Genomic DNA, 23,969 nt, shown 5'->3' with positions numbered 1-23,969 from the left:
TTGTCCTGTTCAAAGTTGAATTTTCATCTCAGAAATGAGAACTTTAGCAGAGTGAAGCAGGTTTTACTCTGACATCTGCTACTTTGCTCCATTAATTGCCCCCTCACTCTTGACAAATGGAGTTTATTTAATGAAAGTTCGGGAGGGATGACAACAACCACTCTCAATCATTCCCAGCCGTCGGTAATTAGCAATCACTCCCTTCATCCTTCCTCCACCGAACGCTATAAATACCAAATGCGATATCTCTCTTCCTTGCGTGTGACTTTTGCACCCCACCTCCACCCCAAGTCCACCTCTGCAGCTACTCCTTGGTTACCTTGCGTGGGGGTCCTGGCCACCTCGTCCTGTGGTAAGGAGGTCGGTTCTTAGCCAAGCGGGTTAAGCCAAATATTCGCTCCACAATAGTTAATTACGCTTTGATGTTGGGCGTTGTCATTCCTAGTGAAGTCTCCCAGTTCCTTCTGAGGAGAAGCAGAACTATAACCTGAAGCTGCTCCACCATGCTTGGCAGTAGGGCTGCTGCTGACTGAGTGATGGACTCTATTGGGGTTGCGCCAGGTGTAACACTTTCTATTTTGACCAAAAAATTCCAGTTTAGTCTCATGAATGTTTTGCAGTAACACTGTGCTGAATTCTATTTCAGTAATGGTTTCAGTATTTCCATAATGGTTTCCTTCTTGCTTCTGACATTAAAGCCAGCACAGTTGAGTGATATTGTTGACTCAAAGGTATCCAGCAGCTATATCACCCTTCAACTCACAACTGGCAAGTTGTTGGTGCTAAGAAGGTGTGAGCCTGGCCAGCACCTGGATGGGAGACCTCCTGGGAAAGTTAAGGTTGCTGCTGGAAGAGGTGATAGTTAGACCAATAGGTCATAATGCCCCAGTACAGTAATGAGAACACCATACTGTAAAGAAGGCACAGTGTGCCATTGAACTATGCAGCCCTATCATAGCTGCTGTAGGCCTCTGGCTGCTCAGTTTGGAGGGACAGTCTGATCTAGGCTTGGTCTGGGTGGGACAATAACCTTCAGAGAGCTTCACCTGGTGAAATTTAACACCTCCTGCACATCATACATGGGTCTACAGTCTCCCTCTCTACTGATCTTCGGCTAAATGGAAGATCTTGAGATCTTGGAATTTAAGATGGCGACACGCATGGACGCAGCAGCTGATCCGAGTCTGGAAAAAACGGTGCTAAATGTTGTTCCACTGTTAAATGTTGTCTCTTGTCTGAATTTTTCAAATGTCTATGATCGTCTGACCCTGCTGGAAATTGGAAAACAATGCAAGGATTATCTGCCAAGAATTCTGATGGAGAAGCTAAGTAGCCTTGGCTTACTGAGAGCATCAGGTCCTGGGACAGTGCCGCAACCTGTTGCAGGTGTCCGAGAGAGGAAGTGCCAGAAACAGTGTGAAAGGAAACAGAAACGAGGCAAGAGGGCTTAAATGTAAGCTAATCCTAGCAGACAGGCTCTCCTGTCAATTTTACTTTCCAATGTACGTTCTCTGGAAAACAAACTGGATTACTTTAGATTACAACTGGCTACTCAGCAAGAGATGGAGGAGTGCTGCATCTTTATTTTTACTGAAACATGGCTAAATGACCTTATTTTGGATATGCCCATTTAGCTAGATGGATTGTTTTCCTTCCATGCGGACAGGAAAGTTTCAGCGACCGGTAAGTCTCTCGGAGGCGGTGTGTGTGTTTATATAAACAAATAATGGTGCAAAAATGCTGCAGTAGTCTCCAGTCACTGCTCATCATCAGTGAAATTAATAACAGTTAAGTGTCAGCCCTTCTGTTTACCAAGGGAATTTACTACTGTTCTTTTTGTGGCTGTGTACATTCCACGCAGCGCCGACTCGAAAGAGGCGCTGCAAGTCCTTTACGGGGCCATCAGCGATCTGCAAACTGCTCACCAGATGGCTTTGTCATTGTTGCCGGCGACTTCAATCGTGCAGATCTTAAGACAGTTCTTCCTAAATTTAATCAATATGTTAATTTTACAACCAGAGGGGAGAACATTATGGAATTAGTTAACAAAAATATCCACAATGCATACAAGGCTGTTCCCCGCCCCCACCTGGGCTACTCTGACCACCTCTCTGTTATGCTTATTCCAGCAAACAGACCGCTGCTCAAACGTGCCAAACCAGTTCTGAAACAAATCAGAGTATGGCCAGAGGGAGCAATCTCAGCATTACAGGACTGATTTGAGCACACAGACTGGAATATGTTCAGGGAGGCTGAATGATCATCTCATTAATTTAGAGGAGTATGCAGCATCTGTGACTGGCTACATCAGTAAGTGTATAGATGATGTCACTGTCTCTAAATCTATCATCACAAGGGCCAACCAGAAGCCATGGCTGACTGCAGAGGTCCGTGCACTGCTAAGAACCCGTGATGCTGCATTTAGATCAGGCGATAAGGCAGCCCTCAGGACTGCGAGGGCCAACCTGTCTCATGCCATCAAGGAGGCAAAATGAACCTATGCACGGAAAATCCATGGCCACTTCCTGGACACTACAGATATGTGGTGCATGTGGCATGGCATCTAGGCCATTACTGATTACAGGACTACTCCACATGCCAGTGACAGTGACGCCTCCCTTCCAGATGTGCTGAATAACTCTATGCACGGTTTGAAGCACTGAATGTTGTGCCTGAGAGGAAAACCACACTTCCTCCCAATGATCAGGTGCTTTGTCTGTCCACAGCTGATGTAAAGAGGACACTAGCCAAAGTTAATCCATGTAAGGCTGCTGGACCTGATAATATTCCTTGAGCATGCAACTAGGTATGTGCAGAACAGCAGAACAGCTAGCTGACGTCCTGATATTAAATATTTTTAATATCTCCTTGTGCGTACAATGTCTATGTAAGTGTCCTGTCTGTAATTGCACCGTGGACCAGGAGAAACAATATTTTGTTCCACTGTATACTTGTATATGGCTGGAATGACAAATACATGTGAACTTGAACTTAAATTAAATGTAAAGAATGATCTTGATCAGCTCAAGTGGGAACATCTGTGGTTGGTTTAGATAATATTGGTCTGAGCTCAGGATTCAGCAATGTGGTTAAAGTGTTAGATTTTCAGGTGGGTAGCTGCGTCAGCATGCGTAGGCTGCAAAGGAACAAGTAATAGGTTTATTCCATGCTGAAAAAAAGAAGAAAGAGAACACAACGTTTCGGCCGTGGAGCCTTCTTCAGGTGACACCTGAAGAAGGCTCCACGGCCGAAACGTTGTGTTCTTTCTTCTTTTTTTCAGCATGGAATAAACCTATTACTTGTTCCTAAAGTGTTAGATGCCAACCGTTCAGCAGTGAAGCTGACAGGCAGTCCAAGTTCTTCCCAGTGTGTCTCTCTAGGAGCCCACTGTCACCTCTGTTGTTTGCCTTCGCTTTGGTACCACTGGCTCAAGTACTCTTTCAATCTACAATCTGCACCCTGTTTCTGCTGACACTGCTCATTTCTGTGCATCACCACACACTGATGATGTACCACTACACATAGAGACTGTCTCCCAATCTCTACCTCTTCTACCAGCTATTGTGATGATTTCCTTGCTCTGTCAGGGTGTGAATTGATCCAGGTCTGTTTTACTGCCATTTAACTCTGTAGTAGTGAAAGCTGGCTATCCTCTGACTGTGTCAGACGATTTGTCTTGACTAAATTATTCTGGAACAAATGGACCTGCAGCTAGGAAATGAAGGACTGTGTGCAGAAGCACAACAGAAATGTCTAATTAATCATGCAGTTTCGAGGGATGAATTCAACTCGGTTATTAAGAGTTACGTTGACAGGAAACCCTGTCAATGCAGAAAGTTCTGCTTTGTCACTGTAACTCAGTGCTTGTGTACAGCTGAGATCCTCCACAGTCTGTGTGCTGTACATCTGCCTTCACCCTCAGCACCTGCAGTAGGTCCCAGCTTCAACAGTTCAGCCTTTGTCCTGCTGAGGGAAGTTTTTGTATGGGTGTATAAGACTGTGTGAACACATAGGTACCACTGAGATTGTGCTCACTCTGACAATAATAATCTGCTGCATCTTCAGCCTGGACTCCTGAGATGGTCAGAGTGAAGTCAGTCCCAGATCCACTGCCACTGAAACGCTCTGGGATCCCAGTTTGATGGGTAGTTGCTGCATAAATCAGGAGTTTAGGAGTTTCTCTAGCTTTCTGTTGGTACCAGGCTAGTACATACTTAGAATTATATATGTTCACTGCAGGACTGATCTTACAGTTCACAGTGACTGTCTGTCCTAGAGCAGTATATTTCACTGGAATCTGAGTCTTTTGACCTATAAACATCAAAGAATTATTACTCGTAGTAATTTAAACTATTCAATTAAATAGCATGTTCATTAAATATTTCAAATCAAATGCATTCCTACCCTGAGTAGAAATGAAGAGTGCCCAGATGAAGATGGTGATTAAAATCATTGTTCCTGTTGATTCTGTTTCCATGAAGGGCAGTTCTCAGTCATAAAGTGTTAAACTCACAGGGCTATAAACACCCCCAGACCACTGAAGCATGTGCCGCCAATGCAAAGTGCCTTTTCTATGCAAATAATTCTGGTGCAGCTCTTCCTTCCGAGTGATAATCCAACAGAACAGTAACAGAGACTGTCATCACCAGTCAAGCCTGTGAAGCCTGTGTTAACGTTTTCAAACAGCAGCTTTTCAAAGAATTTACAGTGAACTAATATTTTATAAAGTCATATAGAGTGTAAATACCTTTAATAAACCTGTATATAAAAGGAAATTGTCTATTGTTTTTTTAGAAAAAAAATAATCTGGACATTGGGAATAATAAAGAAAACAAACCTTTCACTGGGAGTCAGAAGCACAAGAATAACTAGAAGCAAACAGAAGATGTCTGGAGAGAAGCTCAGAGTTTGTCAGTCTGCCGTATTGAGAAACCCTGTCCCATACTGGAAAACTTCTTAGTTTTGACAGACTCAAAGTTCCAGCATTTATTCAGAATATTTTTTTAGAAAATAAGTAATCTGTGTCTTTCAGACTGTGTAATTTCAGACTTTGTGCCTTTAAACCCACCGTACTCATTTATCCTTTGTGTGAATGATTGTCTGGTAAGAGTTAAATATACATTTATAAGCATGTTGATGTTGATTTAGAACATAACCAGTGTGATGCAATCCAGCCTCCTGAGATCTCTCCTCATATGAAATATAGCAGCACAGCTCCATCCTCCTTATCAATGACTCCCAATAAAGAAATATGAGGAGCTGCAGTTCTGTGTTAAGTTAAGTGTGATTGGGAACAGTTTCTGTTGGTCAGCAGGCATAATAGTTATATCCTGTAACAGTGGTTTAGTTTTGGTAGTTACCCTCTCTACATCAATGTTTATTGTACAGAAGCCTGAGTCTTTATTAAACCCTTTTCCAAAATCAAGCAGGAATCCTCCTGGAATTTGGGACTGTGGTCTTTCCAGGTGTTGAAGGTCCTCTTGAAGACATCAGTCCTTTTTTAAAAAAGTCTTTGGAAAATCACCTTAAGTCCTTAAGTACTCCTGAAGTGAATTGATTGTACCTGTTGAGTCGGAGTTTAACAGGTATAATCAGATTGAAAACCAGACAACAGTGTATCTCTTCAGGAGCAGGGTGTCAGATCTCAGCTTTAGACTGTCCAGTATCTCTCTAACTGAAAGACACAGTCCCACTGGGAAGTCAGTTTGGTTTTGAAAGTGTAAAATAATCCAGGCTCACTTCTGCTGGGGGACTGCTGAGTGAGCAGGCATTTGTCATGGTAACTCACCTGTCACTCAGTGTCGGTTATGATTTATGATAGGAAACCTGTTTCACCTGCAGGCAATTTACATCCACACCAGGTGGTGCAGAATGATTAAGGTCTGCTGAGACAATACATGATGGTCTGGTATAGAATTTAGCTCTGTGATTGAGTCTGCTCAGAGCCTCCCTGTATTCCTCATCTCGAGTTCCTTAGCTTCCTAGTTCTCTAATACCTTGTGCTGTGTCTTGGATGTTTGATTCTTACTTTGTTCTGAGCACATCACACCTGGATTTCCCTTTTGTTCTAACAACCTGTGTATTACTCATGCTTGAACTTTAACTGCTTGTCTTAACTGTGATTCTGGGTTGGCCATTTGCCCCTTAGTACCTTCAATGTGTCTCTATGGCTTCGGGCAACACTTGCTTCTGACCCCAGATCTGGACTGTCTGCCTGCACCAGTCTCTGCTGGTGTCCCAGGGCTGTACTGCACCACACGTGCCTGTATGCTCACCAGAGCTCGGCCCTGTCTGTCTGTGCTGTCCAAAGTCTCCTGTTCTCGTCTCTCTTTCACCCAGCTCATGGATTCATTTTCTGTTTTACAACCACTTCTTAATTCCAAGTTAAGCATTGGAAATGACATTATTAAAGAACAGTTGTAAACAAGAGGAGGCCATTTGGTCCATCTTGCTCATGTGGCTTTTCAAACGAGTGAATCTCAAATTTTATCTAGAAGCTTCTTGAAGGAGAGACTAGACCTTGGACCTGAACCACCTGGGTGGAGCATTTTATTTTTGGAATGGGATCTTCCATCCTCAATGAGTTTCAGAGTCTGAAGTGTCCTTTGAGCTGCCCCTGTCAGGATTGAGATTGTTCAAACCTTCTTTAAGTCTGTCTTGTTCTAGATTGAAGAGATTAAGTTCCTTTAACCTGTCTCTATAGCAACCGACTGACTGGTGGTTTATCCATAGAGACCAAGGACCATTCTTATTCTTCCAGCTCTTTCTAAGGATAAAATCACTTTGAGGTGTAGTGAGCAAAACAGAGGACTGTTCTGCATCAGGTTTTACTAGTGCATTGAAGATCTACTCTGGGTTTAAATTCTACTCTCTGTGCTGAATACAGAAGCTGTCTGTCAGTGTTTTACCACAGACTGTCCCAATGACCCTGAAGAATCAGCTTATACACAGAGATATCTTTCCTGCAGCTCTGAATCCCCATGAGACAGGATTTCAGGTTTTCTATGAGCAGTCAGTGCTGCATCCTTACCTCTGCCATGATCGCAGAATCTTATCCCTCCTGCAAAGGGGACTTTTACACTTCTTAAAATGTGGTATAAGATGACAGTAAATGATAAAAAATAATTCATCCTTATGTTCCACCTTTAACAACCTGCTGGTTTCCTACTACGTTAGTTATAGGGACCGATTGCCCCCTGCAGGAGACTGTAGGTGTGATGTTAACATCATAGCACTAGGGGAAAGGAAGGCACAGGAGCACAACATACTGCCAGTGCGCATTACAGGCTTGTATTAATACACAGTCAGTGAGCTAAAAATACGACTGCGCCGACATGCATTGTTGTTTAATGTTTTCTTGTTCACACTTCATGAAGCTGATGTGAAAAATGCAGCCTCGTCCTTTTTGTATGTTTGCGGTAAAATACTCCTGCGTCCAGTACAGGGAGAGATCTCGCCTCCGCCTTCTGATTGCCGGGCTCGTCGCGACTCACTGAGGATAAAATAAATAGTACTAAAAATGGACAGATAATAGATTTAAAAAACGTATCAATGATTCGGTTCGCTAAAACCAGAATCGCAACAAGGCAGTTTTATCGGGCTCGGGGAGATAGCGTGTCCAGTGTGAGCGCCCCAGCAGCTCCAGGCGCTCTATCAGAGTCAATCACTGTGGTGGACTTTCGGCGGCGGGACCAGACTGAGTGTGGGCAGTAAGTACAGCGCAGCCTTGCCGTCTTCTTCCCGGGCTCTCCGCGCAGACAAACCCCGCAGGACTGCGCGACTCTTAGAGAAACATGGGCGCTTTTATTATCATATTTAATGTTGAAATTATTAATGTCCTGTACTTAACACCTTCCACGATCTGGATATAAAATAGTTTAAACGTCAAGATCCTTGGGTTTCCAGGCGAGATAAAGGAAGATATAAACCTGTAGAAACGCTGTAGACGCGCCTCTGGTCCGGGAGCAGGTTTTTGTACGAGCGCTGAATCAGGTTCAAGCACTGTGGTACACTTTCGGTGGCGGCACCAGACTGAGCGTTGGAAGTAAGTTATCTCTCTTTCCGTCTTCTCGCAACATTTTCATAATGTGTTGATCTGATTTTTGTTTTTGTTTTAATTTATTATGAAAACTTAGAATCCACAGGATTTTGTCTAATACAGATTTCTAAATTCTAAACCAGAACTTTTGGAGGCAACAGAACAGGTCATAGCGAGCATGAAGCGTAAAAATGGCAGCAGTTAATCAGAGGGATTTTTGTCACAGAAATTGCAACGTTGATGCTCATGTTATGAGATTGTATTTTTACAGTGTTGTGTTGAGAAGTGCGATTCGGGAGCGGGGTGTCAGCTCGGTTAGTCTCAGCCTAGCTGGGCTGCTGCGGTGCTCCTCTAGACGGTGCAGACCGTCCTGCAGACGGTGAAAAGTTCGTTACGGGTCAGTTTTATTCAGCGGGAGGCGAGAGGCGCCACGTTGGGCTTTTAGTACAGGAGGCAGCAGGGATACAGCTTTAGTATGTAGTCCTCAATAAGCAAGATATGGTTAAAACACATTTAGGTAAATATACTTTCAGACATTATCAAAGTGCAGTGTATTTAATGAATTTTAGATACATTTCCAACTACATGAAGGACTTTAGTCCTGAATGTCCGGAAACACTTATTCAAGCCCTGAAACAACGTGTAGAATTTAAAACTTCCTTTTCCTTTTTCAGCTATCTGTCAATAGTGAAACAGTGTCTATTTTGTGACAGTTTGGGGTTTTTTTCCCTGTGGGTCTGTGCGAGTCTCTCCCAGGCGACTGTGAGTCTCTCTGATCTCATTCCAACCGGTTTCCATCTCCAGGTAACGCTCTGCCGTCTCTGTCCCTCCTGCCGCCCTCGACTGTGGAGCTGAGCGCCAAGAGAAGCGCCACGCTGCTGTGTCTGGCCAACAAGGGCTTCCCATCCGACTGGAGCCTGCAGTGGAAGATCGACGGAAGCTCCAAGAGCAGCAGCGTCACCAAGACCCCCGGCATCCTGGAGAGCGACGGCACCTACAGCTGGAGCAGCACCCTGACGCTGTCCGAGGCCGACTGGAAATCGCTGCACTCCGTGACCTGCGAGGCCAGCCAGGGGTCCCAGGCTACTGTCCAGAAGACCCTGAACAAATCCGACTGCCCAGAGTAGCCCACACAGAGGGCAGCGCTGCATTGCTGATGGCTGTGTTCTGTTTTAGCTTTATCTCTGTGACTGTAACCTTATTGCGCCCCTCAGTACTCAGACATATTTGTTAGCAACGTTTTAGACGCGCTTAGCTTCTCCATCATCCGCTGTCCATGTGTGCGTGTTGTTTAGTCCTGTTGTACGTGCTGTTAGTGAGAGAAAAATAATAGTAATAAAGAATTTTTGAATCATGAAATTATTCGTCCTGATCTTTATTATAAATAAAGCACCCCACAAATGCATGTTGTTCTGATTTAATTGTGAATTATTTATAGCTGAGTGTTCAAGACCGGCAGACGCTAACGGTGTGTAAAACAACCTGTGAGTGCACGTTAGGAATTATAAAGAACACCCTCACAGTGAGCTCACTGCAGGCTCACAGATGGCTCTCTGAGAGTCGGGTCCCTGCTGCTGCGCTTGGTGTTCCAGATTCCATACGAACATAGAAACAGCTACCGTACAAACAAGAGGCCATTCGGCAAGAATCCAGGCTATCAGCTACAAGCTCATGGCTGGGTAGCTTATTCCATACTCCTGTCACTCTTTTCTATAAAGAAGTGTGGAATCCTGCCAGAAAAAGATCATTCTCTGCTACCACTCACACTGCTTAGCTTAAATAAGAAAAAAATAACCAAAATATAAAGGAGTAATTGTAAAATAAAATTAGATGGTTGGTATTCTTTCATGTTTTACAGAAGTGATTACTGATGAAAACAAGTATTACAGCAAGCCTCAGACAGCTCTGTTCATGGTGCTGTGCTGCCTCTGGACCTGGTATCTCCTGGTTTGTGTTTCATCTCAGAACTCAGCTCCACAGGTGCTCTAATTATGTAAATAAAAACAGAACTGTAATACTTCTCCCCAACATCAGAAGTGTTTTATAGATAACTGTGCCTTAAGTCACATGAATGTTCTGTGTTATCAGCAGTAGGAAACTGTCACACTCTTTCCTGTAGGAGCACAAAATTACACACCTGAAACACCACAGCAACTGATAGAGTTTGTAATCAACCAGCCAATCAACCTGTTGCCGTGAAAACACTATCAAGCTGAAGATCAATTTCACCTGTGTGTAATGGAATCATTCACTAACTTTGTTCCAGCAGGTTATAAAAACCAGCCTTGAGATTGCCACCCAGCTCACTCTTAGTGCTTTGTTTATCAGTTTCTGCTTCTTGACTTCCCTGCCTTTCACTGATTATATTCTTCACCATGTCCTGGATCTTTTTGTGCTTCACTTGTGTTTTCCAGTATTTTGAATCGCTCTTGCTTGCATTCTCTCCTGCACTATGAACTTGCTGTCACGGTCGCTACTCCTCCCCTTAAGCCCTTCCTTGTTCTCTCCCATCACCCACACCTGTTCCCTATTTCAGTTCCTCCTTAAAAGCCAGATGCAGATTTCACCTAATGCTCCTCATTGAATCCCATTTTGTGAGATCCTGGGTCCTGCTGCATTTGGCTCTGTCATGGTTTTAACCTCCTGTTCCTGATCCCCCCCCCCCCCCCCCCCCCTCTTCACTGCCGGTCCTGACCCGGTTCATGGTTTTAATTCCCTTGGATGGATCTTCTGGCATTGGACTTACTCTTCTGTCTTGGATTACCCCTTTGGATTTCTTCATGGATTGTTCACCTTGGACTCACTCCCCCCTGGACACCTGCACCCCCTGGACATGCCCCCTGTCTCCATAACCTCTCCTGCATGACTTTTTCCCCCCAGCGTTTCCTCACAATTCTGGATCGTGTCATCTGTATAGGTCCCGGAAAGAACTGTTCATGACACTTGCTTGCTTTGGCTGACTATGCTTCCAGATTTCCCTTTGTGCCTCAAGCCTTGTGTCTCAGGTTTCATATCCTGTTAGGACTCCAGCTATGGACTTCACTGTCTGCTGTTTGTTAATTTTCCTGCCTACACTCAACAACCTGCTAGTGTGTCTGCCTTCATGTTGATTCACCCCCCATCCTGAGACCACTGTGCTCTGTCAGGATAGCGCAGCGGTGTTACACAAACAGTAAGAAGAATTCCATGTGTAACTCGGAATATAATTGGCTGAATTGACTGTCCAGGTTGGATCAAAAAAGCTGAAGACTTCAGGTCTTCTAGGAATAGAGCTGGAGATGCCTGATGCAGATCCTTCTTTGGTAGATTCACTGATATTTTTTTTGTGCAGAGACTGGAGACTCAGGGGGTTAAATTATTTTCTGGGTCTAATGGAGCAACACCTCTCTGCTCACTCTGAACCCTCTGCTCCAGCTTGAGTCTCCCAGTAATGACCGTCTTGTCATCACCTGAGATGTTAATGAGCTGCATGATCATGCGTGTGAAGGCCACAGTGGTCACTATCTGTTCTGTTTTGGGGAACGGGGGTGCACTTCACTGGCACAGGGCTTTCCTGTGGCATGAGGTTGGCAATCAAGCACCAGGGATCAGTTACATATAACACGTTGAGTTAAATATCCTTCTAGTTTTACCCTCAAGTGTTCTGTACATTTAAGGGTGTTCCCTGATGGCTTGTTTTTTCACATTGTCTTTACTATTGTTTCAAATTGTAAATGATCTTACAGGAGACTGATCATCTGACAGAAAGTGGCAATACTCAAGATAAACAATATCGCAAAAGGCAAATAAACAACCTACACCTGATTATCACATCAGTCAGATCCACAAGTTCCAAATCAAAATGTAATTCTTCCAAAAGGGCAGCACAGTGGTTAGCATTGCTGTCTTGCAGAGCTCGGGCCCTGGGTTCAATTCCTGGTGGGTTATCTCTATTGAGGTTTGTATGTTCTTCCCATGTTTGTTTCGGTTTCCGCCAGGTGCCTTAGTTTCCTCCCACAGTCAGAAGATATACTGGTAGGTTAATTGGCTTCAGGGAAAACTGGGCCTGGTGTGAGTGTATGTTTGTCTGTCTGTTCTGCAATGGATGTCCTTGTGCTTGTTGCTTGCTGGGATATGTTCTGTGTCCTCTGCAGCCCTATATTGAGTAAAAATGTTTAAAAAATGGAGAGATTGATAATCTGCCATCACCTGATTTTCCAAGGAAGTTTTCAAGTCCCTGAGAAACACTCCTACTTACACTCATAGATCAGACTGGGAATTTTTATAGGCTATAGGACTGTCTGTCAGGAGTATTTATCCTAGTTTGTACTGTGCAATTTAACTGTTTAAAGTAACTAAGACCACTTTTTCACTTCATCTACAATATGTTTTTTTTAATAAAATAGATGAGTAATAAATTGAGTCAATTGAGGACAAGTTCTGTTTTTAATGACAACTGAGAGATGTTTATATTGTGGGGTGTGTACGAGATATCTGAATGAAAGGTTTTAGTTCAAGAGTCCAACAGCAGTGTCCTCCTGAGGTCTAAACCTATTGCCTTTCTCTTTGCCGTCCTTTAATAGTTATTCTTTTATATTGTATATGTTGTGTTTTTGAACATTTATGTATTCATGCTTGATATTGTTTAAATATTTTTGTAATGCCAAACACTTTGAGGTGTTTCCTTCTTTTGTGACATAATGATAGGATTGGTAATTATCAATAACAATAGCAGATAATTAATTGATATTCGTTGGGAACTACAGTATCAAGCCCTTGCTTTGTGCCCTGAAGTGGATAATATTTTATTTTGTCTGGGTAAGACCTAGAACACAGATCATCAGTACCTTCAGTCTTATCAATTTTCTCAATGACAACAGGACAGAGCACAAACTATCAGCTGCAGAGTATATACAGTGAGCTGAAGAGTCAGCACTAAGACCCTGGATTATCAAGCCTCTAACCATCAAGTAGATTTAGTGTTTCTTTCAGTCTTCATTACAGTTTGACTTTGTTGAGTTACGCTTCAATAGAATTATTAGTGCACATGAATATTAATAATTGTCTAGAGTCTTTAAAAGGGACCTGTCAGCTGTTCTGGGTGCCAGAGAGAGAGAGACAGACTCTCAGAGCAGGTAGAAGATAGTTAAACCCAGCCCTTGTGTTATAATGTAGACAGCAGTGTTAGAGGGAGAGGAGCCCCCGGAGACTCTTCTCCATCTGGGCTGTCCTGCCCTGGCCCAGCTGCAGGGCTCATCCTGTCTATGCAAATCCTCCCAGCAACAGCTTCAGTTTCTCGCCACATCTTGCGATTTCATAGCCAAAAATATCCCGGGGACAGTCTGAGCTGAGTGCAGCCAGGCTGATTTGCCTAGCATGGGGGAGAATGGGCTGGTTGAGGGAGGTGTCATACTGTGGGGGTGTCAGAGAACTGCACCTGTTCAAGATCAGGGAAGCAAGAGAGCAGATCGAGGACCTGGTCAGGATGTTTTAAACATAACTCCCTGTAACACTTTATATAAAGAGTCACTGAGGGCTTATAAATATTAACTACATATTTCAGTAACTCTGTCGTTTAAGCATCTCCTATGAGGTGTGACTAATTTTATTGATGTACAGTATGTGTGAATGTGCCGTGAGGACCTGTTTAATGGTGTTAAATACATTTCTTAGTTATAAGTGATTACATTTTAATGTATTTACTAATATTCCATAAACTGTATTGTAGCAGTAATAATAGTATAGTAGCAATAATATCTGTCTGTAAATGGAACCTTTTCTGAAATTGGACAATTTGTCATGCTCAGTCATTAGTAATGTGTGTGTGTGTATATATATATGTAGGGTGAAATTTCTGAGTGGGTCACACAGTGGTCAGCATTGCTGCCTCACAGGACTGGGACCCTGGGTTCAATTCTGAACCTGACGTGGGTATCTGTGTGAAATTTAAATGTTCTCCTCAGGTTTGTATAGGTTTTCTCCAGATGCTTTATTTTACCCCACAGTCCAAAGACATACTGTACTGGTAGTTGGCAGCTGTGTCACCATGTGTAGACTGCAAAGGAACAAGTAAAGATTTCAACCTTTACTTATTCCTTTACTATGCTGGTAGCTGACTTAGCTTCTGGGAAAACTGGCCCTGGTGTGTGTTTGCTGGTGTCCCACCAAGCATGTATTCTGCCCTGCGCCTGTTGTCAGCTGGGATAAGCTCTTCCTCAGCCCTGAATTGGGTAAAGAAAATGACAGGAAGTAAAAACACACAAAGGCATTTCTTGTTCATCAGTCAATTGATACAGAATACTATTTAAAACACCTGAACATCAGACTGTGTTATTGCGTACAGGCTAGAGAACCTGAATCTTCAAAGGGAAATAGCCTTGGTTTGTGTGAAATCACTGAAGAGACATGGACATGTGAGTGTGTGTGAGTGAGAAGAGTTACTGTAGCAGAAGAGTGTGAGTAAGCAGAGTTACTGGAGGAGAAGAGTGTGAGTGAGAAGAGTTACTGGAGGAGAAGCAGAAGCACTTAGTTGGGACCGTGTGGAACAGCTAGAGGCACTGATGGCATCAAGCAGTCTCATATTCTGATATAACTGAAAACGAGCTACTCTGTTCCTTGTATCAAAACAGCTGCTGAAGAAAGGAAGAACAGACACAGCAAAAAACACAGCTGCCCAGGCTGGCAAGGTGAATTCAGTGAGCAACCAGCACACTCCTCCCTCTTTACAATCCAGGTCAGAGGAGAGACGCTCTATAAAAAGTAAAAGAGTTTACATGCAGAGGTTGAAGACACTGTGTTGAGCACTGCCCTCTGCTGGATGATGATGATAATATCTACAGTGCTACATATCTGAAAATGATTTATAACCAATAACAAAACACTCTATTATTCTGCTGATGATGTAAGTACAGATCTGTAACTTAGATCTTAGCTTTACTGCCAGCAACACACGAGGATAAATACATTCTATAACACAAACACAACACACTTCTTGGGATTTAGAGTAATAATGCATGAAAATACAGAATCATTTTTCTCTGGGTCATCAAGCTTGGAATGTCCAAGTAGGCCAGGTCTGGCCCTGGGTATAGGTGGACTAGGTGACTGCCTAGGGCCCTGAGCCTGCCAGGGTGCCCCCTCAATTTGCAACATGACATTTTCTTTAATCGGTATGTTCAAATGTTATGAATGCATTCAAAAATCGTTCTCTTGCAAACACCACTTTCCTCATTGCACAGCACACAGTAAAAAACTGAACTAGTCACAAGGAATCTCAGCCTTTTACATAGTCTGAGTTTCTTTTAACACTGAGCTGCACAAAGCAGTGTTAACAATGCAGGGACTTGACAGATTGTGAATGTAAAGTATACCAGTTGGCTGAAATGGTATCTTTCAAAGAAAAATTATCTGCCAAGTGTAAGGGGTGATCTCTAAACTTTCTCTCCACTCTCACTCAGCTCTCAGATCAGCTGGATCACTGATTGGTCTGTGAGACGAGCTTTTAACCTCAGAGTCAGTTTAGGTTTAATTCAAACTGCCCCAGAGAAGGTTAAGAATAGAAGGTACTGTATTTTACTATAGTTACTTACCTGGATAGAATTCAATCCTGCTGCATGAAACCAAAAACTTTTATCAACATATTTACACAAGCTGACTGGATAATAGACTAATCTTACTCTGTGAAACAGCACCCAGCTTTCATTGGAATTCTTTCTGGTATTTGAACAATCTTGTCATGGTTATGTCTTAGCTGAAGGAAGAAATAGATGAGTTAATATAGGTTTATCACCATGATTGTGATGATCAAACACTGTGATCTTTAATTACAACTAACATGTAATGAAACATTACAATTGACCTTTTACTTGTCTTACAAACTATGTATTTGTTGTAATGGTTTGAAATAAAAAAATGAGCATCAATCACGCAGTGGGTCGACTACTATTGCATGAAGATGTAATTTATGATTTTGCCTTCAGAAAACCTAGGTGCTTTATAGAACACTTTCTCTCCTGCTCAACCTTACTGATCTCACCTCCCTCCCCTCACCTCATTATTGAGTGCACTTGTTTTTATTTTTTCTGCTTATTTTCATATTTACTGTATTTCTAAAAATAATTTCTACGACGTTTCAGTACAGTAATTTGTAAGTTATGATTTGTCACACTGTAAATTTGAAGTAACAGAGATCCTGTTTATTATTGTTATAATTTTCCTTTCCAAGCTATATGATATATTGGTAAAATGTTTGCTTCTTGTTTTTGTTTATAAGGTATTCATTACTTATCTCAAGATTGGCTATATAGTGTGTGTTACGTCCCAGTGTGTCTTTGTTGTTATGTTCCACACTGCTGACCTTTGATTGTTGGTCCATCATTACACCACTGTTCCATATGACATCATCATCAATCAGCTCTCAGCCAATCAGAACTCATCTTATTCAGTATATAACATGGAGGTTTTCAGGTAGGAGAGGCCTTTTGTTTGACTTTGGTCCTGTGTTGCTTCATTTTGCTTTTGGTTATTGCTTCGGCTTTGTTGTTTTGCTGTGTGTTTTCGTATAGTTTTGGCTTTGTTTTGTTGGTTTCTGTTTTTCTCTTTGTACTTTTGTTTGTGTGTTTATCCTTGTTTTGCCATTGCGTTGCCCTAATGTGTTATATGTTCAACCTTTGTGTTCTTTTGTATCCTGTTCCTGTTGATTACTCTCGTTTTCCCTTATTTCTATTCCTAGTTCACTTGTGTTTTTGTGTGAACTTTTGAGTATAAGGTTAGTTTAGGTTGTTGGGTACATTCTACACACTTAGTTGATTTTGTATTAGTAACACTAGTTTAGTACAGGTGAGTGCCATTTGGCTTGTATGGTTTTGGGTAGTCAGTGGAGGTTAGCTAGGGTGCTGAAGATGCTGAAGACCATGTGTTTTGGGTTTTCTTTTGTAGTCAGGTTAGCTTTTCCTCACTTTCCTAGCCAGCTCCATTTTGTTTATTTTCTTTTGATTGGCACCAGTCTAGTTCCTTACCCTGTGTGTTATTGTGTCTTACCAGTCACTTATTGAACTTAAAATCATCACTTTTGCACCCACCCTTTTATCACGCTTCCTAGTCCCTCACCAGAACCCACCTGCTTCCCAAAATTATCCTAAATGTTATACCACTTTACACCTAGACACTTGGGGTCGTAACAGTGTGGTGTTAATGTTTGTAAAATGTCCAATATATGTAGTACTAATAAAAATCTCAGATGATACAATTAATTCTTAGTATGGTAAAAAGGCATTAACACATGAGTCATCCTTTGCCTTAACATTAGAAAACTTCATAATGCAACCATAAAGACTCAGGTCTGTGTGAAAGCTTCTCAAATAGTGCCCTCTAGTGCAGATTTGCAGGTCAGCGTCAGCCTGTACTGCAATGAAAGGTCAGACTGATACATCATATGACCTTCAATTGCTGTGCAGCAGACATTATGACTGTGAGAGAAACAATTAAATCTGATCCAGGTGAAGTGTAGCCAAGTCGTTCTGTCTTGAAAAATTGGTATTGGCTTGTTCCAGGATTCCTCTGAATGCTGCAAATTTACTTGAGGTTGAATAAACTGATCTTTACCATTTATTAAGAAGATGAAGACTCCTGTCGGCAGCCTGTGGGGAAAAACCTGCCCTCCTCAGTCACCCTAATGGTTGATGTAAGACAATTGGTCAGATGACAATTTAAAAAACAGGAAGAGGAGGCTTTCAAGAATGGTCATGTTACCCAGGTTGCTTAAAATGTATTAACTTTTACTCTCTATCTCTAACCTTGGTCCTAGACAATCTAGATACTATTACAGGTCACCTACTGGAACACTGGGAACACCTGTATATGTTTAATTAATTATGCAAGTAAAAGTACTCTTTCTATAGTGGAGTGAATGTATACTTTCCAACATGGTGAACTGTATAAAGGAATTGGAGCAACAATCACCTGCTTCATAATCACCTGATCAGAATGAAACTGAGGTCTTTAGAAACTGGAGATCTAAGGGTGACCTATGAACCTGCTGGACTGGGGTTGGGGAGCCCTGCATTAGGGGTCACACTGTCTGGATACATGGGCTCATATTCCAAATAAAGACATCATAAATACAGATGTTTTTAAGGCTAATTGTATGTTGACTCATCGTTGTTGCTAATTATGCCCACCACTGTCGTGTCATCGGCAAACTTGATGATGCAGTCTGAACTGTGCTTGGCAGTACAGTCGTGAGTCATAAAATTTAACTGAATGTTTGTATTAAAATTATTCACTTCAATAAAGTAAAATAAAATAGTAATCTTTTAAGAATACACATGAAGCTTATTGTGTCTCTTTGCAACTCAGCTCCTCCACAGCCTGTGTCCTGTGTCTTTGTCTTCATCCTCAGCACCTGCAGTAGGTTCCAGCTGCAGCAGTGCAGTCACTGTGCAGTGCTGCTGAGGGAGGTTTTTGTACGAGTGTGTAACACTGTGTGAACACAAGGGCACTGTCAATGGAGTGTTTAGTTTGGCAGTAATAATCTCCAGCATCTTCAGCCTGGACTCCTGTGATGGTCAGAGTGAAGTCAGTCCCAGACCCACTGCCACTGAATCGCTCTGGGATCCCAGTTAGATGGTTAGTTGCCCAATAAATCAGGAGTTTTGGAGCTTCACTAGGTTTCTGTTGGAACCAGTTTAGATCATTGTTATTAAATGGAGCTGAACTGGTCTTACAGCTCACAGTGACTGTCTGTCCAGGGAGAACAGTCTTTACTGCTGGAGTCTGAGTCACAGTAACCTGTCCACTGGATTCTGAAAATAAAACATCAGTGTATGATGAAAAAAAATAATTAAAACACTTCATAGAGTAATTTATTATTTAAAATATTTCATGGTTTACACAAATTATTTTGACTTAAAATAAAATGCTTATAAACCCATTCCTACCCTGTGCAAATATGAGGAGTGTCCAGATGAAGATGGTGATGAAAGTCATTGTTGCTGTGGGTTCTGTTGCCATGAAGGGCAGCTCTCAGTCTGGAAGTGTTAAACTCACAGGGCTATAAACACTCCCAGACCACTGAAGCATGTGCTGTCAATGCAAAGTGTATTTTCAATGCAAATTGTCTTCCTGGGTTCAGTCAGTCAATGCTGGAAACAGGCTTCGTGCCGTGTGTTGTGTCAGAGCAAGATGAGCAGTTTAGCATAAACATTCCCAGGACAGCAGGACTAGACAGAGAGCAGCTTTATGAGGAACAGAGGATGAGACACAATCAGCTGAGCCCTTATTCCACTCAACACAGCTGGAATGGAGTGGAATGTGGAGAGCAGCACTTGGCTCTGTGTGTTCAGACACATCAGGTTTTTTATCTGCATTCTCAAGACCGTGGAGCTATTACCCACAGGTCAGGTGTTGTCTATATTAATTTTTCCATTGATAGAATTGTCAAAATGCCCTGTAATTTGTGTGTGTTCCCAAGAAACATTCCACACTGTGTTCAAGGAAGTACAGTATTTGTGTTTAATACATGGGGAACTGAATACTTATTTTCATGCACTTGTGGAGAGTGCTCTCTGGTAACACAAAAGTTTTGTTTTTACTGAAAATGAATTAATCTAATGGAAATATTTAAGACAGCTTCTATTTTAATGGATTTTATAATGAATGTTCAGGAGAGATAACAAGACAGGCCATATCACTCTGCAAATCCCAGCTGGCAGCCCACTGAAGCTAAGTAGGTGTGAGCCTGGTCAGTACCTTGATGGGAGACCTCCTGGGAAAAACCAAGGTTGCTGCTGGAAGAGGTGTTAGTGGGGCCAGCAGGAGGCGCTCACCCTGTGGCCCATGTGGGTCCTAATGCCCCAGTATAATGACGGGGACATTATACTGTAAACAGGTGCTGCCCTTTGGGTGAGATGTAAAACCGAGTCTGACTCTGTTGTCATTAAAAATCCCAGGGTTGCTTGAAAAGAGTAGGTGTGTAACCCTGGTGTCCTAGCCAAATTTCCCATTGACCCTTACCAATCATGGCTTCCTAATAATCCCCATCTATGAATGGGCTTCATTGCTCTGTTCTCCTCCCCACTGACAGCTGATGTGTGGTGAGTGTTCTGGTGCACTATGGCTGCCGTTGCATCATCCAGGTGGGGCTGCACTTTGGTGGTGGTGGAGGGGAGTCCTCATTACCTGTAAAGTGCTTTGAGTGGAGTGTGCAGAAAAGTGCTATATAAGTGTAAGCAATTATTATTATTAATTATTAACACTAAAGTTCAATCAGACTCTGCTGTCAGTAATTCACACTCACTCCTGACGTCACCTCCTCACCTAAACATTACAAATGCTGTATGTGATCCCTTTCACTCCTTCACATGTGTCTTTTTGCATGGATCATACTTCAACTTTGCTTTTCCCTACCTTGTTCCTTGCCCTCAGTAATACAGGAGTACTTCAATTAAAGAGCTCCCTAATATTTAAAAAAATACATCTCAAATCGACGAACATCATTAAAGTCAAATGGTGTTTCTGACCTCAGGATGACCATTGCTGTGGCCTGTCCTGTCTAAATATTACAATTTAAACCCAGTGTGTTTACACTAGAAACACTCATTACTCTCTGGGTTTACATTAGAAACATTCAGACACAAAGTGCTATTTGGGTTTATTTTAGAAACACTCACACACAAAGTGCTGTCTGGGTTGATACTAGAAACACCCAGGTAAACACTGCTCCGTGGGTTAAAAATCAGTCAGACACATATGCAACTCTCTTGGTTTAAAGAAAAAAAAACACTTGAATTTCAATTCAAGTAACTCTATTGGTGTGACTAAAGAATTTTATTGTTGACAAAGTAATAACTATTAACATCCATCAATGCATTCTATAACCTTTTATCCAGTACAGGTTTACAGGGGAGTCAGATCCTATCCTGGCAAGCAGAGCTCTGGCTTTCTGGGGGCCCTAGGCAGGATCTTTGAAAGGGGCCCTTCCAGATCACGATTTGCACATACACTACGATTATCAGCTCCCATTCCAAACGTATTTTACAATTTACAACAATTGAATAGAAAACCTTGTCAACCAGCCTTAAATAAAATATAATACATATGTTAAAAAACAAGAACAAGAAGCACTAATTTCACAAAGCAAACGTATTTTAACATTGAAAGTGATAGTACATAATTAGGTAATTAATAACAATACATTACAAAAAACATTATCTCTGTTACTTCAAAATAATAGCAAAATAGAACTTATTAATAACTGCATTGAAACTTTTGTAAAAAGGAATTGTACAAATAAATATGTAAATAAATAAGAATTAAGTGAATTAAGTGCACTCAATAACAAGGGAAGTGAGATCATCATCAATTATTTCAATTACTTCACACAGTAGTAGTTGACTCACAGTGTGATTGATGCCCATGATGGACAGTCCACTGAGATACTCTTGTGCCAGGGCTGACAGGTGTGTTTTAATAAACTTGAGCTCTGAAAAGCCCCTCTCTGCACCTGCCGCCCTCAGTGGGAGAGTGACTGCAATCCGGAGAAATACAGGTTGGGTTTACACCCCCTCCCCATTTTATGAAATACAGGAGAAACCGCAAGCACAACAATGTGTTTTATTGTTGATTACATATAACCGCTGAACAGTCTTTTGCACAGTACATTTTCTTTCATGAGCCAGGCAAGCCACACAGCATGTTTATAATTCAAATTAAATATGAATCTGTTAACTTCTAGTAAAATATCTTCATTAGTCTACATGTCTAGCTTGAAATAGAGGCTTCTCTACCATTCACTAGTTAAATGGATCTGACAGACTCAAAACCAAATAAAATGCAAATTACATTATCATGCGTATAATACATTATTACAATGACTTCAGTGAACCTCAGTTTTCAGATTGCTTCTCCCAGTCTTCTTTTCTGCGCTTCAGAAACAGATTACATACTCGATTATGAATGGTCGTTTCTTGATCGTGTTTTTTTTTGGTATTATATATATATATTTTTCCTCACTCTGTGACTGAAGAGTGCATATTAGGCTGCCAAATTTATGGGATTCCATTTTCAATAAATGTGACACATTTGTTTTAATGCAATTAACAAGAACATAACACTGATGTTGTGTGTTTCTTTAAATATTGTTTTTTTTCTGAGTGGTGCTGGGCATGAAGTTAGTATAAAGCGTCACAATAGAAATCTTGTCCTGGTTCCCAACACCAGAGATAAGGGACTGAGCTGCACTCTTGGACCTGTGCTGTAAGAAGGAGTGGAGCAGGAGACTCATCTGGTGAAATTCCCAGGATCGAGGCTGAAAGGCTCCCGGTTTCTCCAATCTTGCCAGTTTTTTCCTTCAGATGGAGGGAGGATTGGCCTTGGAATGACTGTGAATCCATTGCCTTTGGCCGTGGGAGAGGGCAGGACGTGTAGATGGAGATCTAGTAGCAGATCCAGTCTCAGTAGCTCTGGGAACTGACATGACCTGTTGACCTTTTCCACCTGACCAGTCCAGTGATCACTACAGGTGTTAGTGAGGTGAGGGTATGACACCAGGAACTGGTAATCTGCAGAGAGGGAGAAGAGGGAAGATTCTTCAGAAATGCCTTGAACAGCAGGTAACATCAGGAGAGCCAGCAGACAGACTGAGTGAGATTTGAAAAAATTTTGGACTGTATCAGTATGTTTTGTTTTGAAGCTGTTCACTCCAGGGATATTGGGAACTGAAACAGCTCAGAGTGAATTGGCTTGTTTTGTGTACTGTCCTGTCTTTATTTCCTCTACACTTATTGCTGATTTATTGCATCACTTTCTAAAGCCCCATCAACTTCATGGGTTCCCAACACCACTCTGCCCCCTGGTGTCTCACCTGTAAAGGAATAATAACTTTCAGGCTTAATAGAGATTGATTTTCTTTATTAACAGTTTGTTTGAATCTTGACTGTAACAACTCACAGTGTCCATGATTGATAAAGATATTAAGTAGAATGTTTAGTTTTGTTTTGTTTTTAAAATCCTCCTTGTTAAAGCTCTCATGCCAGAAGAGGTTGTAATTGAAAAGAAGAATCAATGAGGAATTAGTGCTGTGAGCAAACAGAATAGCTGGGTGAGTTAGAGCCAAGTCAACAATTTCTACAATAGTAGAATGAAAGGTGAAGTCTACAGCATGAAACACCTTTTTATTTCTGGGTTCCCCCTCTCTCTCAGTCTGCAACTAAAAAGAAAACATTGAAGTGAACTTAATGATTACATAAACAAGATTTAAATTCAAGATAAACATTAACAATACAAAAATAAATTAAAATGAAGTTATATAAATTAAATACAACTAACTTAATGTCATTCATAGTGTTTGTGCACAGCTGAGCTCCTCCACAGGCTGTGTCCTGTGTCTTTGCCTTCACCCTCAGCACCTGCAGTAGGTTCCAGCTGCAGCAGTGCAGTCCTGCTGAGGGAGGTTTTTGTACGGGTGTGTAACATTGTGTGAACAGCCAGTTACTGTTGAGGTAGTGTAAACCTGTACAGTAATAATCTGCTGCATCTTCAGCCTGGACTCCTGTGATGGTCAGAGTGAAGTCAGTCCCAGATCCACTGCCACTGAAACGCTCTGGGACCCCAGTCTGTCGGGTAGTTGCTGCATAGATGAGGAGTTTAGGAATTTCACCAGCTTTTTGTTAGTACCAGGTTAGTCTGTGCTTAGAATCATATATGTTCACTGCAGGACTGGTCTTACAGCTCACAGTGACTGTCTGTCCAGGAAGAATTGATTTCACTCCTGGAGTCTGAGTTACAGTAACCTGTCCCCTGGACTCTGAAAATGAAAAATCAAATTACACATGAGGAAGAAAAATATTGATTAGATCCTGAAGTATTATTTCTAAATATAATGTTTTCTTGTTTTAAACAAAATAATTCATTTTCACGTCATATAATTCTTACTTAACATTTCAACCCCTTCCTA

At 41.8% G+C, this 23,969-nt stretch overlaps 2 gene segments (V, D, J or C); one reads left to right on the top strand and one right to left on the bottom strand.

Moving 5' to 3' along the window:
- Positions 1–266: 266 nt before the first annotated feature.
- LOC148646990 (immunoglobulin kappa variable 3-15-like) lies at positions 267–19,027 on the bottom strand. The segment is given in 4 exon segments: positions 267–4,233; positions 12,960–12,974; positions 18,733–18,819; positions 18,955–19,027. Coding segments are annotated over 4 exon segments (465 nt in total).
- Positions 8,431–9,397, top strand: LOC148646991 (Ig kappa-b4 chain C region-like). The segment is given in 2 exon segments: positions 8,431–8,555; positions 8,843–9,397. Coding segments are annotated over 2 exon segments (342 nt in total).
- Positions 19,028–23,969: the final 4,942 nt, after the last annotated feature.

Source organism: Lepisosteus platostomus, chromosome 16, assembly GCF_059453375.1.
Source record: "Lepisosteus platostomus isolate fLepPlt1 chromosome 16, fLepPlt1.hap1, whole genome shotgun sequence".
In the NCBI taxonomy this organism is placed as follows: Eukaryota; Metazoa; Chordata; class Actinopteri; order Semionotiformes; family Lepisosteidae; genus Lepisosteus; species Lepisosteus platostomus.
This window is presented reverse-complemented; position numbering and strand designations above follow the sequence as displayed.